We start from the raw sequence: 19,472 nt of genomic DNA on the forward strand, positions 1-19,472 counted from the left end.
GTCTCCCCTGAGCAGTAGAAGGTCTCTGCCTCTTATGGGAAGCAGAGGCATATGGGATTCATGGGCTTTACTTCTCAGGGAGAGCGCATGATCATGAGGATCCTAATAAGGCTGTAGTTTATTTAGTTTAAAGCCTTCTAGAAGACTAGAGTAGAAGGGTTTAATTCGATGTTCCATCAACATGGAGTTATTTTTAAAATTCTGCTTGTCAGAAGACAATCCCTGCCTACCAGCAGAGACCTAGTTTTTTAAGATTTGGATTATGTGCTTTCTATCTATGTTTCTTCTGCAGTTTTTATGTGTGAATTCATTCCTAGCAGTTTCTGAAAACCCACTTAATGATTTTCCAGGCAGTCATTTTGATATTTTAATGTATGCTCTTGTATTTTAATGTGCTATAACATTGCTAAGAAATAATTGCAGATAGCATTTCTAAGAAACAAAAGCAGATGTGAGCCTGAGTGGGTTTTTTTGATATGCTGTTATTCTTATATTTTATTTTAGAAATATCAAACCATGCTAAACCTGGTAGCATAACAGACTGCATTCCTTTCCACCTAATTTTATTTATAAGTCAGTTACAGAAAGAAAGCATTTTATGTATTTTTATACTTTCCAGAACTCGAGTTGTTCATCCACAGAGAAGAGAAATGGTTTTGGCTTAGGCGATAATTCCTCTTTTCCGTTGGAACCAAATACTACCTGGTTATGTTTAACTGTCTTCCTGCAATATTAGCAAGGTCATTAAATGTTCTATAAATAAAAGAAGCAAAATAGTACGTTTGTTTAGCTTAGACATCTCCTTTTTAAATATAGAACAATTGTTTTAACATAGTTTGGTTATTGAATAGTAGGAGAAATAGACACAAAATACCTTTATTTGTTTTATCTTTTTCTCTACTTGGTTTTGTATTCTGTAGAATGAAGATGACAGTGCCATTTATTTTTAAAAATGATAATGTTGATTCTTAGTGTTCAAAATGCGTATTAGTTTTCTTTGGGCGTGGAATGATGAAAGGAAGGCATTTAAACAGGTGTGTATTAGCATTTACCTTGTACTGTACCAGAATTTGAATATTTGCAACATGGCACATTTCTAGGTATTCTTGTTTTGTATTTTTTTAAAATCCTATTTGAGGTTTTCACGCTCATACTATATTGTGACTCTTAACTTGTTGTGTTTTCCTGCCTTATCACAAATACGTTGGGTGTTTTTGGATTATGCCTAAAAATATCAGGGTTTTTCTGTATTGATGGCCCTATGAACGTATGCTCTAATTCCTTTGCCAATTCTTCCCTGAAATACAAATGTGTATCAGTTTGAGTGTGAAGTAATAATTTTGAGGTGAATCTTTATATACATGCTAAGTTTCTCTCCTGTGATTTCAGCTCCGTATGAAGGTAGACAGCCCCTTGTTCAGTCTGAGGTATCCTCATCTGGGGGTCCAGGAGCCAAACCTCTTCGACATCAGGCTTCCCTTATCCGGGTAAGTGACTACATGGGGCTGTGTCAGTGTGAGGAAGTGGAGAAAAGTTTGGATTTGTGGGACATAGCTTTTTTTTCACTGTAGGGAAGATGTAAAACTACCTCTTTATACAAATAACTGCATTTCTTGTTCTCTTGCTTGTATGTTTTCTTAAATTGTTTCCACTATGTTTGCTTCTACCCCTTTCAGTGTCTCAAGAATAAGCCATGCTGGTTTTTGATCTTTGGTGTGTATTAAGTATCTTTCCAGCTTCATCTACCGAATCATTATGCACTTCCTTCACTTTTTCTAAAGCAGCCCATGCCTTATTGTTATTATTTATTCACTGTATTACAAATGTTTTCCATTTGCTTTGCACCTTCAGTAACATAATAAGCTTTTGAAAAGCAGCAGTAATTCTGTATTTTCTCTTAGTGCCTAGAACAGTGTCATTTGGGGAATAGTTATTTTGTAAAAGTTTCTTGTAAGTAATGGCAAAGGCACAGGTAATATCTGTTTGTCCCACCCACACTGTAGCTCAGACAATTTCAGTTTCCTTTCCTTCTATGTTTTGCTTTGGATAAAGAGCTCTTAGTTTTTTCTGTATCTGCAGCTGTTGTCTCGTATGATATCTCCGAATCCTGTGCTGGGAAACTTATATTGTCAAAGAACTCTCTGTGTGTATAGGGAAAATTACCCAAAATTAGGTTTATTTTTTAACACTGAAGAGGAAGTGGGGTGGTTTGTATAGCATTTCAATTGTATAACTCAGGAAGAATGATCATTTATCCACAGGCAGTTCTACTCCAAATAGAAGAGTGGTATCAGACACACCCATAATGAAGTGGGCTATTAGTTTGGAACAGAATAAGCAAAGTGTCCTAGGAATATCCTGGAGCTCACCGAGTTCGTTGTGGGAGGGACACCGTGTTAGACATGGTGCAGAAGTTGACCTTCTGAGCTCATTCTCTGTGTACAAAGAGCTTTTTTTTACTTTTAAAGATAATGACTCAGCTGTATGTGATGTTTTTATATTTAGTCCTTTCTATAACCATAAACTCTAGTTGTTGCTGTCTTTATTAGTATGGACAAGTTGACTGTTCTGACAGAAGTCAAGAAATTAGTCCCAAGTTTTATTCATAAATAGTAAGTGGCAGGACCAGAATTTGAGTACAGGCTGCTGAAGTACCAAACCTTCACTTTGAAATACTTTGCCCGACACAGAGTCCCATAGTATAAAAGGCTAGGTTCTAGAGTTGCTGTGTAAATAAACACTGGGAGTAGTAAAAAAGTGGGGTTTTTTTTGTGGTGCTGGAGGTAGAACCCTTGTGCATGCTAGGCAAATGCTCTACCACCGAGCTACATTCCCTACCCAGAAATCATTCTCAGAAGTCCTTTATTAGTACCACATTGGAGAATCAAGACCCTGTTCTCTCCTAAGGCCATTATAGTTTAGTTTTATCCTCCTAGTTGGAGCAGACAGTTGTTTCTTCAGCTGAGTGCCAGATGTAATAGTTGGCTGCATTTAGAGATCTTGTAGAAAAATATGTGCTTTTAAATACACGACAGTCACACCTATTGTGGAGGCAAGTTTACATTAAGGAAGATATTGGAGAGACTGCTATTCATCCCCAAACTCTCCAGGGCATGGCTGTGCAGGCTTCTGAAGGGCATGCTGCTCAGATAGGCAGTGAGTCCTAAGCTTGCAGTGGTGGCATGGGCTTGCTGGACCCGTTTTACCTAGTCTCTCAGGAAGGGATGGTCATGAGTATCATTTGAATTGGTGTCCTATGACTTCTTGTCTAATGTTTAGGTCCCCCTTTCTTTCAAACATACTTCTTGAGAGCTTGTTGGAGGTTCTAAGCAGGGGAGCACAGCTACTCATATACCCTTGACTGAAGAAATACTCCTCTTCTATAGAGGATGGTTGACCTCTTCTACCAAGTATGAAGCTTTGGGAGGCATACACATGGAGGTGAGAGGGAAAGAGGAAATGCACTTAGCCTCACTGGAGAACAATTTTACATTTTGTTTTCCTTGATAAAATTCCAGACTGGACTCAAATGACTCCATCATAAATTTAGATTGAGAGATTCAAAAAGAACTGAGGAGAAAATACAGCATAAAGATCTTTTCTACTTCATAATGAATCTTTCAACCTAGTTGGCTGAATCAACCCTGCTGGGCCAGTGAAATGACAGATGTTGCTGCCAGATCACCCTCACGTGTCATACATCCTTCTGTTTCTTCTTTTTATTTTTGAGACAGGGTCTTTCTATGTAGTTCAGACTGGCCTTGATCTTCTCTTGATCTTCCCAGCCCAGCATTACGTGTGCTAGGATTACAGGTCTACACTACTAAACCTGATCCAAACCTGCCTCTTGAACCCTTCAGTCACCCAGTGGACATCTGTTAACTGTCAGGAATATGGTGCTGAGGATACAAAAATGAGGTATCACACTAACAGTCCCTGCTGTGCTGGAGGTTACAGGCCATTGGAGGATATTGTTAGTAACCAAACCATTACAAAGTACACACATAGTATGTGATGTGAATTGAAGTTGTATTGCACTTTGAGGTTAAAAACTGGGGCAGATTATGACCTACCCTGGACAGACAAAGGCTGATCAGGGAAGACATGTAGGAGGAGTAACATTTGAGTTGGAATGAAGAGGGTATAGAGGTGTTAACCAGGTGAGGGGGTGGGAATGCGGGTCAGGCAAGAAGTCGGAACCACATGTGCAAGGTATTGGTTGTTTGCTTAATGTTTGTACACATTAACTCCTTCAGGACTCACAGCTGTCTGTCTTCTTAGATAACCACTGGTATCCCAGTTTTTAGATGACAAAACTTGGGGTTTAAGCACTTTATCTTGTTTGCCCAAGGTCACTCCTGGGACCAGAGTTTAAATGCTGAACATCATTTCTCTCTATTGCTGGTTTAGGAAGGGCATGGGTGGTGATGATGTCATCTACTGAGCTTGGAAGCACTGGATGAAAAACTGGTGCTGGGAACTAGTGTAGTAAGTTCAGTCTAGATATTAGGGACTGCATTTTGGATATAGGCAAGAGAAAGTGACCGAAAGTTGCCAGGTTCTGTGAGTTTGGAGCTCTGGGGAGAACCAGGGCTGGATATAGATTTTTGGCAGCAACTGGCCACAAGAAGGTCTTGTGGTATAGTGCTGAAAAAAATCAAACAGGTCCTTGCTCAGGTCCAGCCAAGCTCTGCCCTCTGAGCAAGTTCTTTTTCTTTTCTGTAACATGAATGACTCAGAATGGGTTTAGCAGTTCATTGCAACAATCCCCCACAGCCTGAATTTCCTAATGCTTGTCTGGCATCAGTAGAGGTTCCCCCACCTCCTGTTGGAAGTGTGGCCTTCTGTTCAGATGAGAGCAAGGGCCTTTCTTGCTCTGGACAGCAGCCTGTGGTTTTCGTGGCTGATGTGTTTTGCTTTCTTCAGTTCTTAGGTTTCCTTCTAATGCCTATCAACTGGGTTTGGCTGGCCTCCATGTTGCAGAAAGCAAATGCCAAGCTGAATTAGTTTTAGAGATGAGGATACTTGAAATGAAGGGTTTTGGTGGTAGATTAGTGTTCACTGGGTATGGTGCTAGGCTAGCTTGGTGAACTCATTCCTCTCATGTTGCCATGTTCCTATGCTGATGGCAACTTTCTCTCTTTTCTAGCTTTCTCTGTTGCTTTGTATTCAAATCCTTCCTGCCCGATTAGGAGACTTAGGCGCTGGGTGCTGCAGGAACCCTGTAGGGACTTCTGGCCTATGGAGTTGGCACTTCAGAGGTGCTTATGCAAAATTTAGTGCTCAGACATCAGAATGTTTAGTCTTTTTGCGTGGCATTTTAGGAATGTCACTTTTCCCCCCAGGTATTGGAAGTTTCTCCCTTTGAAATTTCAGATAAAAACATATCCTTTGTTGGTGGATGATTGATAGTGATTAATAAAGAAGTTACAAGTCTTCTGCTTTACCTGTTATCAGGTGTTTAGAGATCATTTTTTAAAAAATTTTGAAGGCAGTAAAAATACAACAGAACAAAGCCAATAGAGACAATGCAGTGAAATTGGTACAGAACTTCACAGGAGGATACTGGGATAGTAAGAGGTACTATAGTATATCTCATTATCATCACAATAGTTGTCCAGTCAATTAGGTATAGCGAAATCAAACCAAAAATAGAACATTATAAAACCAATTCAAAGAGAATATTGAATAGAGCAAAACAATCATAACAAAACAAAACAGTGAAAACAACCTTTGCCTTCAAACAGAAGATAGAAGGAAATCCCCCATATTTGCTGTATTGCATATGGTCATCCTCCCAAGAGACGCTCACACCTTTGTCCCCAGTTGCTAAAGTAGGGGGAGAGATGTTTGATTCTCTTTTTTAAATTTTTATTTAAAAAAAGATTAAGATAAAAGAGGACATAACAACATAGGTCAGAACAGAACAATTTAAGCAACATAGTATTTCACCACAAGACAATCTGACATAACAGTAGCTACCAAAGTATCTCTTTCCTTGAAATATTTGAGTATACCTTGATGTATTTTAGTATCAGACATAAAAAGACAGTGTAAAACCATTCAAGAGAATGAAAGTATTACAGGGTATTCAGAAGCAACTAACAGAAAACGAACAATGGTTACTATAGTATCTCCTTGTCTATAAAAATTTTTGTTTATACTATTACATATAATAAAATCTAATAAGATACAACATGATAAAAACCGATGGAGACAGAAGAACATAAGGTTGGTGGGACTTCAAAACAAGATGATATTAAATCATCACTAGCTATTATAATGTCTTGTTTTCTTCAAAATAGCTGTTCATACCATCATAGACAATAAAATCAAACAACCCAGAATAAAACCATTCTACTTAATGAATGAAAACATTTTAAGGATTCAAAGCAATATAATAGGGAATCATGATTACTACATACTTTTATGTATTCTTACCATTTCTTACACTAGGGAAGCTATTCAGTATTTATACATGTGAGTTTGATTTATTTCACTTATGAGTATGGTCTCAAGCTGCAACCATATATTTATAAATATCTCAATGTGATCCTTATTTATAGCTGAGTAGTACTCCATTGTATAAAAATATCACAACTTTTTTATTCATTCCTCAGTTGATGGACACTTAGGTTGTTTCCAAGATCTGGCTATTACAAATTGTGCTGCTATAAACATGGGTGCACATATATCACTGTGGTATAATGTACTCAGTTCTTCTGGGAAGATGCCTAGAAGTGGAATAGCTGGGTCAAATGGAACTTCCAATCCCAGCTTTCTGAGAAATCTCCAGACTGACCTCCACAATGGTTGCACCAGTCTACACTCCCACCAACAGTGCAGGAGAGTTCCTTTTTCCCCACACCCTCTCCAGCATTTGTTGTTGGTAGTTTTCTTGATCCTGGCCATTCTTTCTGAATGATGATGAACATTTTTTCATGTATTTATTTGCCATTTGTATTCCTTCATCTGAGATGTGTGTATTCATCTCAGATGCCCATTTTTGGATTGGATCTTTGAATTTTGGGGGTCTGCTTTTTTTAAAAATACTTTATATGTTTTAGACAGAAGTCCTTTGTCTGAGGGACAGTTCACTAAGATTTTTTCCCAGTTTGTGGGTTTTCTTTTCACTATGCTAGAGATTTCTTTTGACCTGCAGAAACTTTTAATAAGAAGTGATCCCAGCTGTTGATTCTGGGAAGTATTTCCCGTTGGTTTGATTCCTATTCATGTGATATTTGATTCTCAGCCCACACACTGGTAGGCTCACGGGAGCCAATGACTGGTTCTCCACCCTGCTGGCACCAGGGGTCCTTACCAAGAGGGCAGGCGAATTGCTTTCTTGTGCAGCCACCTAAGTTCCACTATGGCTGGATCTCAGGAGCCGCTGACTTCTAGAGGTCATTTTGTGGATTCTTTTTTGCAAGTTACCTTAAACATCTGTACCATACAGTTTTTTTTTTTGTAATTTTTCAGGCATAGTATTTAGAATTACACCTTTTACTTGCACTCCACAGCTTCTGGTTTTGCCAGGGTTGTCAGAAACTGACATTAAGTCCTTGTCTTATTTGACTTCTTGGCAGTTTTTAACACTGACCACCTTCATGAACACTCTCATTGTTTGGTGTACGTGATACCATGCTCTCTTGATTTTCTCCTACTTCTGTGACAGCTTCTTCCTAATCTTTTTTCCAGTCTCCCTGCCCCTTATGTGTTGGGAATATCTGGTTTGTGTTTCACTTTATTTACTGTGTAGCTATACGGAGTCTGATGACTGTGTATCTCCATCTGTTAGACGTCCTTGCCTGAATGTCCCACTGTCATTTTCAGCTGACATGTCTTCCCTGCCAAACCAGCTGTCATCCTCCTTCTGGTTACCTGATTCTCGGCATAGCCTGGGATGCTGGTTACAGTCTCTGACTCTTCTCTCCTTTGTGTCCATTCTGTTACCACACCCTGGCCATTTCACTTTCCAAAAAATCCTCTTTTCTGTCCATCCTGCTGTATTCTTGACATCATCCTCTGCCAGCACATCTATGATAGCAGCCTCTGACTCTTTCTCCTTGCACACTTACCCTCTTCCATACATTTTCTTCATTAAAGACAAAAATAGTGTTAAAAATACAAAGACTAGGTCTGAGTTAAAAATACCCCCCCCGCTCTGCTAACCTTTCTGACTCGATTGAAGCCTGTCACTATCTGCCCATTGTTGTCACCATGCCATCCTGCTGCTGAATGAAGCTCACAGGCCCTGACATTTGGACCCTACTTATCTCTTCAGCCACAATAGCATGTATGTCGCTCCCCCTCTACTAGGAGCCACAAGAGCCCCTAGTCATTGTGCCAATTTTTAGTGTTCTCTGTGTGATAGCCTGCCCCTTTACCCCAGTCTTGGCCTTCTCTTTTTCTTTTTTGTGTTGAACCATGTATGCCCTTTCTCCCATTAACAACAGAAATGTGAGGGTCTCTGGTACTTTCTTATACATGTGATGTTTCCATTTTTTCATTCTTTAATAAAATGATTTATTGCTCAGCTATCTGTGAAATTCAGCAAGAGGAATTGGAGTTTGATCATTGTTGCATGAGGTTTTTTTTTAATGGTTTCTGGAACACTTTAGGCAAGTATAAGTGAATACAGGTTTTCATATACAATATATTATAGACATGAAATGAAAATGTGAATATGTGCATATATTTTTATCTGACTTTAGGGAGATAAGATTGGCAAATGAAATATCCTTCCAGCTAGATTGATGTAGAAAAATTAGCTTAAAATCAAAACATCCTCACTTTCTGAACCTTAAACATACATTCTGTGATGTTTCTTTTTCCTCTGGATTGATGAACATAGCAGTTTTCTGGAACATACTCTAAGCAATCATTATTCTTCTTGCTTCATAAATAGAATAATAGCAAACAATTTAGAGACTTCTGTCATTCTGCCCGTTTATTTGCAGGTTCAGGCTATATTTTTTGGCATAAGTTTTCTAATGAGCAGATAGGGAAGATAATGTTACACATTGTTAGCCAATAACCATGTTCATGTAAAGTCTTTAACCTGAAAAACATTTATTTTACTTAGGTTTCTTTTTTCTTTTTCCTCCTCCCTCCTTATGTAGTGCTAGAGAATAGTTTTTTTCTTCCCTCAGTTTCACACTCTTTCTTGCTATGCCCTCCTAGGGGGTGGTTAATTCAGGTATTTAGATTTTCTCTGTTCCTTGGGTCTCTTTGGAATGGCTCTCCAGAGAAAAATCAAGCATTAAAAGATGGCAAAAATCAACAAATACTCCTAAGTATCTGTTGGAGTGCTGCTGGCATGTCAGGAGAGAACTGCTAGTCACCAAATGTAAATTACTAAAAGTTTTGATGGGAACAAAAGGAAATAGTCATTCTGGGAGGCCAACATTGTACTGCGAGAACCCTTCATACTGCAAGAGATATTTTGTTGGTGAACTGGAACAGGATGCTGGAAAATTAAGGAGAGTAGAAAATGGCTGAAAGCCAAGGATTTAGCTCAGCAGCATAACTGCATGCACTGGAAACCCAAAGGATCCAGCTGAGGGCCTGGATTCCATGACCATCCCCTAACGAGTCCAGCTGAAGACCTAGTATGGCAATGCCCCCTACAAGTCCAGCTGGAGCCGAGAGCCCATGACGATGTCTCATGAAAATTTGTATCAAGGATCTGCAGTGGGAAGGCCTAAAGGTCAGTGGTAGAAGCTAGAAAACCTGCACCAGTAGCATGAAGGATCTATGCCAGCAGGCTGAGGGTTCTGCACTGGAGTCAGGAAGTGATGCTTAAGGTGAGGACCAGAGCTCCCCTGAAGAAAACTGCAGTCATCCTCACTGACAGCAAGGACCTGAACTCCTCTGACAATAAGAACAACAGAGTTCATGTCAGGAAACTCAGTGTGAAAAGCTTCTCTAGGAGAATCAACAGCATACCACTTTTCCCTCTGATTCTCCTTTTATGCTGTTGGCAACAATCCTATGGTGGGCTTTGCATAACCAGCACCATGCTGATTCAGTTCAGGTGGGTGTTACAAGTTGACCATTAGTTAACCCACCACAGTTGGTGCTCTGAGTTGGGAGGAAGTGCGAGTGAGTATGCTAGATACTGCCTCAGATGCTCCAAAATTTTCTTCCCTGGTACTTAGCCAAGGAAATGACCCATAAAGCAACTCAGGGCTTTTTCAAGGTTCAGGAATTTTCTCCTGAGCATGCATGCTTGTCTGCCTGCATGTGTGTGTGTGTGTGTGTGTGTGTGTGTGTGTGTGTGTGTGTGTGTTTGGACTAGAAAGAACCTCAGGTATTTTTTCTTATTTTTCAATCTTTTATCCTTTCCTATTGACTAAGAGCGCTGCTCTTGACTCTGTTAAAGTACTTACTTCATTTAGTATCACGTCACTTCCAGATTGAACCCTGTGCTTTCCCCTACTTATATCAGCCAAACATGCAGGCTGATGAGCCATCTGAAGAAATGTCCAAAGATGTGCTTATGAGTAACTTACTTGAAGGACCCACACAGAGAAAAATGAGCCATCTCATTATGGTCCTTTTCCTCACAGACCCACAGGGAAAGAAGTCTTTAAGGTTTTGGTTGTTTTAGATTATACAGTGAACACCACAAATGTTATTTTCTTGGCTGTGGGTTGTGATCTTTCAAACATGCTTGTTCATCAGAGTAATAAAAATATTGTAAAAAATCGAACATTCATGAGTACAAAGTGAAAATTGTCCCTCCCAGCCACCCATCCTAGAGGCAGCTAATATGACCCATTTCTTTTGTATAGTTCTGTACAAAACATTTTGTTTAATTTATATAATATTGTAGGAGTTTTATTCCTATAAATACAAGGAACATATGCAAAGTAAAGTTCACTTTTTTACCCATATGGTAACATTATGCACTTAGTATGTTTTACTTTTTTTTTGGTGTCAGGGCTTGAACTCATGACCTTGCACTTACTAGGCAAGAACTTAAGCTGCTGAACTAAATCCCCAGCCCAAGCATGTTTTACTTAACAGTACACTTTTGTAACAGTCTATAGTAATGTGAAGACCACTCAATGATATTTTTGTTTTTACAAATTCATAGTATTTTGTTGTATTCATTTTCCATAAATTCATTTAACAGCAGCTTTAGGTTGACATACCATATCTACAATCATAGAATTATTTGCAAATATATGAGATTAGTTCCTACAATTATTGGGTGAAAATGGGTGAAATTGGGTGAATTATTGGGTGAAAATGTTTACATGTTTGTAGTTTTTAATATGGAAGTGATACTAGATTACGTACTTACATCAATGTAGGATGATATCTGTTTTCCAGTACCTTTGCAAATACAATGTGAGCAGACTTACACTGTGGATTTATATTGTGGACCTTTGTCAACCTGGCAGTTGAAAAGTGATACTTGATATATTTAATTTTTTTTCTTTTGTTTCTTTGAGATAGTCTTGCTATGTAGTTTGAACTCATTGTGTTGCCCACCCTGGCTTCAAGCTTGCAATAATCCTCTTGCGTCAGCCCCCAAGTGCTGGGATCATAGGCATGTACCCCTATGCCCTGCATCATATTTGGTGTGCTTGAATTCATGTATCTCTTTATTATTGAGGTGGAACATCTTAACATTACAGGCCCTGTGTAAATGTACTTTTCTGTCAACTGTTTCTTCATATCCTATGCCATATTTTCCTTTGGGTTATTTGTGTTTTCTTACTCATCTGCCATTCTCAATAGTCTGAATCCAGAAGCTGGTGTCTCTTTTCTTTTGGATCCATGTGATAGAGTAGCATGTATGGAAAGGTGCTTGTTGAGTGGTCAGGAGGAGGTTGTGGGTTCTCAAAGGAGGTTATGGGGTAACTAGGACTATAGCTCAGTGGTAGAGCACTTGCCTAGCATGTGCAAGGCCCTGGCTTCCATTTTCAGTACTCAAAAAATAAAAGAGAAGTTAGTGTTCTTTTTCATTCTGCAGGCCCATCTGTAGTAGGAATTTCTTGTTTTTACAATCATGGCAATAAAGTTGAATTACTTAGTTTACAAGGTGTATTAGCCCTTAAAAAATCCTCTGTTGTTAAAAATAGTAAATATCAGCACTTTGTGTGTTTTTTGACCTCCCAGCATTGCTTAGATAGCTAAGTTATTTTCCTCTGACTTAAATACAAGAGAGGAGAAAGGAGAGGATATGGATGTGTTTGATATATTGTTTACCAGATTCATTCTTTATTTTATGTCAACACCTAGCTGGAGCTATAGTCCATCTTTTAAAGAATAAGAGATTTATGTGTCCTGTCTGTGTTCTATTTCACTGTGTCTCTATAGGACCCACAGATACCTGAATGGCACTATTATTGCAGGAAGACCTACTTTCCTAGCATCAAGCCCCCTACGTACTTATTTTCTTTTCTTGCTTATAGTTCTTTTTTCTGACCGTGTGTCATTATTTTTGAGAAAGAAGCATTTTATTTAAATTGATACTGAAGTTTACTCTTGTCAGCTGAGATTTTTTTTTATGTTTTTTATGTATTCTGCAGGTGTTTACTACATACCCACACAGCTCAAAAGTTAAAGAGAGGTTTGTTTGTTGGTAGGCACCTCTACATAAAAGGCTATAATGTTTTGTCTTACAAGAGTATTTAAGAATACGGAGTCAGTGAAGGAAAAATAATTCCAGGAAAGAAGGTATCTGAAATAGAAATCAAAGGGTATTTATGATAAAAGGACACTTATACCATAATTATTACATTGATTTGGGTGTCGCTTTAAGGTCTTACAAAATTTATGGGTGGTGGGATATGGGCGAGGGTGAGTGTGGTAGATATTTATGGTCACAGTGGTCAGACTACTGATGAATGTAAATAAGGGCATTCTATTTCTGGTATCAGCATTTTTACTTTTCCTTAAAAGGAATAGAGCATTACATTAAAGGCTTATGGAGGCCAGACCTTTCCTCATAACAGCTAGGACCCATATTGATTTGTTAGGAGCTCCTCTGATTTAAACTCTCAGATATACCTGGAAACATCTGATTGAGCTCCAATACTTTGTGAAACTAGACAAGAGAGTGGTGTTTATTTCTGGCTTATTCCTAAGAACTCTGGTCTCAGTTATAGACTAGGCTATCAACATGGAAGCCTTGTTTTCAGTGGTACCATTTTAGCCCTTAAGCCCATCAGTATTCCACTGGATCTCAGGTGAGGTCACTGATACGGGCAGAAAAATGATGGACTCCACAAATTAAAAAAGCGCTTTATTAGCTGAACTCAGCGGCAACACTGTCCCAGAAAGAAACCAGGGAAGTGCAATGGGAAGCCAGGGGCTGCAGGGAGTTACAAAGTAGCAAGCTACAAGGGGAGGGGTCAGGGCCTCCATAAAAGGTAATTTGATTTAGTTTTATAGGAACCAAGGAGGCAGAACAAGCAGTTACAGGAACCAGAGGGGCAGAGAGGAGGTTACATGGTGGCTATGTTACAAGGTTGCAACTTAACTGGCAATTACACAAGTTTTACAGGAAGAGAACAAATTATAATAAGTACAGCACATTTTGGGTTTTTGAGCTTATAACAATCATGCACCCAATTGCCTGTACCAAGAATCGTAGTCACAATTGACTTGAGTGCTTACTGGGTTCCAATGGTATGCTGTCCCCTTTCAGTCCTTCAGCAGTGTTGTGTGATAGGTAGGTCAGCCTACATCAATCTAGAAATACTTATTAAGTGGCTTCTATGGGTCAGTCACCAATGCCAGAGTATCATTTAGCACTACAAACTTACAGTCAAGGCACTTGTATTCAAGAGTAGGAGAAGGATTGATAGGAGAAGGATTGAAATCATATGCACCCACCTAAGTGTGTAGACTCAAAAACTAACAACTCCCATAAAGACAAGTGTGTATCCTCTGTGCATGTAACTGAGAGACCCAGCACTGGCTAGAAAGTGAGGGAAGGCATCCCCAAAGAAGTGAGGCTTTTGAGCTGAGCTGTGAAGGATGATTAGGATTTAAGCAGGCAAAGCAAAAATGGAGCAGAAAGATGAGGAGAGGAGTGTTCCAGACAGAGGAAAGAGCCTAGATGGATGCACATTGATCAGGGTTCTTGATTATGGATGTTGGAATCTCCTTTGGCTGGTTTAAGCAAATAGGGATTTGTAGTAGGGAATGTGGATAGTCTTACCAACTTTGGAAAGTTTCAAGATCCAGAGTCTTCTGAGCATTCGGGACCAATCCCCAAGCTCCCACAGGTAAGCTGAGATCTAAGGGACCTTTTGCCCCTGCCATGGTCAGAGAGCTACAGAATTTGGAAGCTGTTGCTATAGTTTTGGGTTTAGTTCCACACTACACATAACCTACATCAGCCAAATGAAAGCTTTGTTCCCTGCCTCTTTCACCTTGTAACTTGGTTCCGAATCGCATTTCCATGAGGATGTTTGTTTAGTGGAACCTGACTTCCATCTGGAATTTTAGCAGCAGAAGTGTTTGGACAGAGTAGTTTTTGGCTGGCCAGCCTGTGCAGTGCAAAGTGTTGTGCTAAGAGGTGGTAGAATGGAGTTTGAGTGAGCCAGTCTGCCATATATGGTCTGGAGAGTAGACACATTTGAAGAACTGGAAGAGGTTGGCATGGCTAGAGCCTGGAGTGGGAGAGAGAAGAGGCTAGAAGGTAAGGCAGGGTCTGATGGACTTTGGAATTACCTTTATGTGGGAAGCTGACTTCTCAGAAATTAACTTGTTAGTACACAACCATCCCTGATTTGAATCCAAGTCTGTTTGCCTCAAGGCCTGTGCCCTGATGTCACCTTCAGTCAGTAGCCTCACTCTCTAAAGCATTTCTTACATTCACCCTGAGTTCTTGGTGCCTCTGTTTCCTTTGTGTCCTCAGGCTTCCTTGAGTGTGAAGGGGAGGACACACTGGAGAAGAGACAGCCTTGACCTGACTGCTAAGGACGGGATGGAAACATCACTGCAGCATTTCTGCAAGTCCCTGGCCTTGTCAAGATCTCCTCTTACTGCTGATTTCTTATTTTCTCCTGGCTTTCCCCTCAAGTCAAGAGCACCATTCTGACAGTCGTGAAGGACAAATGCCCTTGTGGTGCAGTAGATGGAAGAATTGGAGATAGTGGTTACTAATAAGCATTTCTTATATAAATGAAAATATTATCAGTACCGCATATTAAAATATTGGTGAAACGATTGAATTTCTGTATTGTAGGCTCTCTGCTGGGTTCTTTGATGATGTAAAACAGATACCAGATGCTGCTTACACGTAAAAATTATGTGAGAAATAAGAGGTGCTATGTTTGTATAATTTAATAATCTTATCAGCCAAAATCCGAAACTATACCAAATGATGGGGAAGAAGGTAAACATGTGGCATAGTCATTTAATATCTCAAAGATCAAATTTTTCAATCCACCAAATTGCTGCAGTGATTCAGACATTGCAGTAGGGTTCTGTCTGAAAAGGAAATGATCCATTTTACAAGATGGATGAATACACAGAAATAACCATAGTGCCTGATGATCAAGACTATATTCTTTGGATTCTGTTCATATTTTGGTTCTTCCATTGACTAGATGTGTGGTCATGGTAAATTACTTCCCTTGCCCAATCCCCAGTTTTCCATTCTGCTAAATGGGAATAATGGGATCTACCTTGCAGAGAGTTGTGAAGATAACAATAGATCATGTGCCTTAGGTACTTACATTGCCTGGTACTTAATAAAGTAATGAATGCATGTTACCTAGCATTCTACTGTGTCTATGTGCAGCAACATTAGGCCCAGAGAGATTCCTACAGTTTGGCAGCCAACTGTCTAAACTAATGAAATGAGGTCCCTGAATTAATTTGGTAATACGGGATTAAAGGCATCTTTGTAGGTATATTTCTATGAAGAAACTGATAGTGTTAAATTTCTCCATTAAGATTTAATTTGAACTAATTTCTCTGCAGACAGAAACTATTTATCACAACTTTCTGTGTTTTTAATTGTTTCAAAATAAAAAATAAAAGAAAATTTTAAGCAAAGTTCTCTAACTTCATAAGTAAGTCAAAGAGGGACAAGCCATTCAGTGCTGGTAACATTGATAAATAATGAATGTTAGCTTCAGTCATTACAGGTAGAACTCATGTTACCTGTCTCCAAATAGGGATTGACAGTTTGTGCAATCATTTGTTTATTTGTTCACACATTCAGTGTGTATTTATTGAATGCTTTCCTATGTGCTAGGCACTTTCCAGGCACTGGGGATATGGTAGTAATCAGAATAAACAAATTCACTGCCCTTGTGGGCTTTATATTGTAGTGGCAAGGGCTGAGAGACAAAGCATAACCACAGTTTATTGAGCTTTAGATGGAAGGGTTTACTGTTAAGATTTGTGAGTGAGGCCTCATTTTTAAGCTCCTTTTCTTCATTTCTCATTTAACTACTTACCTAAAGTTTCATCCTACTCATTGTCTTATTTTTTTAAGCCCTGTACATCTTCCCTGGGAGTCTCCTTCAGACCGATGAAAGATGAATTCATTTTAAGCAAACATAGAAAGACTGCTATAAAAATGAATTAACATTCTGTTCAAATAGGTAGTCTGCATGGACAAGGAATTATAATGGGAAAGGTATTTGGGCTCAAAATGGTCTAATGTCATTAGGTTGTCAGATTACACAGCTGGATTAGCCTCAGACTTCAATCTCCAATGCAGAACTGGCTGTGCCATTGGGATGGAACAGATCTTCCTTTTCTTTTGGCTTTGCCTGAAGGATAGATTAGTTGGAGGAACAGCTGCTATAACGAATATACCCCACATCTTAATGACTTATAACAGTAGATAGATTTCTCACTCACCTAGCAGTTTGGCAGGCAACTTTACTCTTCAGCACCAGACCTCCTTGTGTCCTGTGACTCTACCATATTCAGTGGACAGGTAGGGCCAAACAGAAAGCAGTGTTCAGGACAGTAGTTCTGCCCAGAGATAGTGTAGGTCATTGATGTTCACATTGCAGTGGCTATGACTTAGTCATGTGATGTATCTAAATGAAAGGAGGGGGCGAAAATGTCATTGTTGACTGAGTAGCCACCCAGTGATGCTTATACCAGGGTATGGCTTATGGGAGGATATCTGCCATAATTACATATATCAGCCATCATTTGTCTCTGTGATTTCTTTTTCTCAACCCGTGACTGACCAGTTCCATGATCTTTCTTTAGGCAGACTAGTATTTATGTTTGGGCTACAGAGTAGTCTCACCAGTCTGTTTATCCCATTGTCTTTAGTATAATTGATTCTCTCACATCTTTGCTTGTGAGATGATGCTTTGATCACTGATTTCCCTATAATATATGTATTTCCAAAAATATTTTTGGCAAGACAAGTGTCATCACATATTCACTTTGGGCTTACTATTAGCTTTTTCTCCTTCTGATGGTTTTTGCAAATGCACCAAAAAGACATTGTTATATGATCCCTGACCTCAGAGATGAAATGGCTGGCCTCTAAGGCCATAGCTCTTACAGGGTGCCTCCAGGGTAGGATTATATTCTATACAGATATATTCTGTGGTTAAAACAATACACACACTCTTTGTGTGTTTTCCCTGATAATATTTCCTTCTAATTGGTATTATTCAGTTTTGCTTGATTTTAAGGTACTTTGGGAATAAATGTTTCCTTTTGGGATTTTAATAATAGTATTACTTTTTAATGAGCCTTTTGAAATCTCTTTCATTATAAACAGCCTGTATCCCCCAGAGATAATAACTTGCAATGTCAAGTGTTTGCATTTCACTTGAAACAAAATCAAGGAGTTGACCGTTTTAAATATAAACAAATCTAATTCTTCAGTGTTTAGTGAAACTGTATAATGAACCATATGTGGAAGATCTCTGTCTGCATCTCTGTCTCTTTGTCTCTAATTTTTTCTTAAAAACACTAGCAGAGCTCAAAATTGGCATCAAGTAGCAAGTATCTGTGGTTGACCAACGAAACCACTAAAGTTAGAGTTGAACTGGAGAGGCCTCCTAAGGTTTTCCTGATCTCTGACTTCTACTATTTGTGCCCTCAAGTAGCCATTCTCTCTTAAGTGACTGAATTTTCAGATCTTTATCTAAGATGATATGTTGACTATTATGGTCAGTGTTCAGTTGGTTCAGAGGAAATAGTCTCATGCATTTGGGTCCTGCAGGCACATGGCCCCTAGCTGCTGACAAAGAAGGTGCTGAGCTACCTAGAACGAGCAGCTCTGAGTGGTAGCTCTATAGCTTTTTCTCCCTCTTCTCTCTCTGTCTCTGAGAGTCCTTCGTACTTCTGGGCCAGATTTGTAATCCACCTGTAATTGGTCTTCCTGCCTTTAGTCTCTACCATTCCAAAATCCTCACAGAAGTGATCTTTCTGTAACTCAAAATTCAAATCTGATTATGTGATCTCCCTGTTTAATACTTACCCATGGTTCCCTAGGGTATTCATGGTGCAGTTGGAGCCTGTTATCTCTGGACCCTGCTGTCTTCTGGAACAGCTTGAGGCAACTCCACTAATAATCTGGGCTGCACTGCCAGTATAATTTGCCTGCATGTGGCCCAGTGGTGCTGCTTTCACGAGATGGCCATTTTCTCCCACATTTTGATGTCCCTGAAATTGCTATTCCTTTGATTTCCCCTGCCTTGCCTGCCTTGTGGCATTACTTCTCAAACTTGCCTGTGCTTAACCTAGAGGGCTTGCTAAATCAGAGTCCTGGGCCCCACTATTAGACTTCCTGCCACATGAGAACATGAGAAGCTGTATTTTTAACAAGTCCCCAGTGATGCTGATGTAGGTGGGGCCACACTTTGTGCAGCAAAGCTGAATAATATCTTGGCAAAATACTTCATTACTGTTTTGAAATTGCTTGTGTGTCTTTCTCCCTCATGGAATCTAAGCTTCCTGGGAAGAAGAATATGGTTGCTCATTCATGTGCCCCCTAGTGACCAAAGTCCTGGGATATTGTTGGTGTTCAATAAACACCTGTTGAGTGAATGAATAACCAGCTCACTTTATGCAGTGAAATTTAAATGCTCTTGCTTCTTGTAGTGGATCAGCTTCCACTTGGAATAGTTCAGCTTAAAGATCTTTGGAATATTATATATTCTCTCTGCATACATTTATCCTTGAAATACTCATATATGGGATTTGAAAATTCCTATAAAGATCAGACAATAGGTGAATTACAAAAATTCAGGAACTTCGTTTGTTAGTTCTCAAACTTTAAAATATGAAATAGATTCTTGGACTTGCTGTGACTAAGAACATATCCCTGAACTTACTCAAGCCTGTCAATAAGTAGACATACTTTATAGTGTCTGTGATATCACCTAGCAGGTATATACCTGCTAGGGGACTGCATGTAGGCTAAAGTAGTGTCTCATGTGACTGTAAACCTCTGTGTTAAAACCTAGGTGAAGATACTTAAGACTGCTTGAAATGTTCAGACTCTTAGTATT

General features: G+C 39.3%; 1 protein-coding gene across 13 annotated transcripts in view; it reads left to right on the forward strand.

Moving 5' to 3' along the window:
* Reps2 (RALBP1 associated Eps domain containing 2) overlaps positions 1 to 19,472 on the forward strand; it is a 270,779-nt gene that overhangs the window by 99,605 nt on the left and 151,702 nt on the right. For all 13 annotated transcript variants that reach the window (XM_063242948.1, XM_063242951.1, XM_063242953.1 and 10 more), the window contains exon 5: positions 1,390 to 1,487. In XM_063242948.1, coding sequence (XP_063099018.1) covers positions 1,390 to 1,487 — 98 coding nt within the window. The remainder of the gene's footprint in view (positions 1 to 1,389; positions 1,488 to 19,472) is intronic.

This window comes from Cavia porcellus, unplaced genomic scaffold (genome assembly GCF_034190915.1).
Source record: "Cavia porcellus strain 051 isolate PalLab524CR breed Dunkin Hartley unplaced genomic scaffold, mCavPor4.1 scaffold_33, whole genome shotgun sequence".
NCBI classification, from domain to species: domain Eukaryota; kingdom Metazoa; phylum Chordata; class Mammalia; order Rodentia; family Caviidae; genus Cavia; species Cavia porcellus.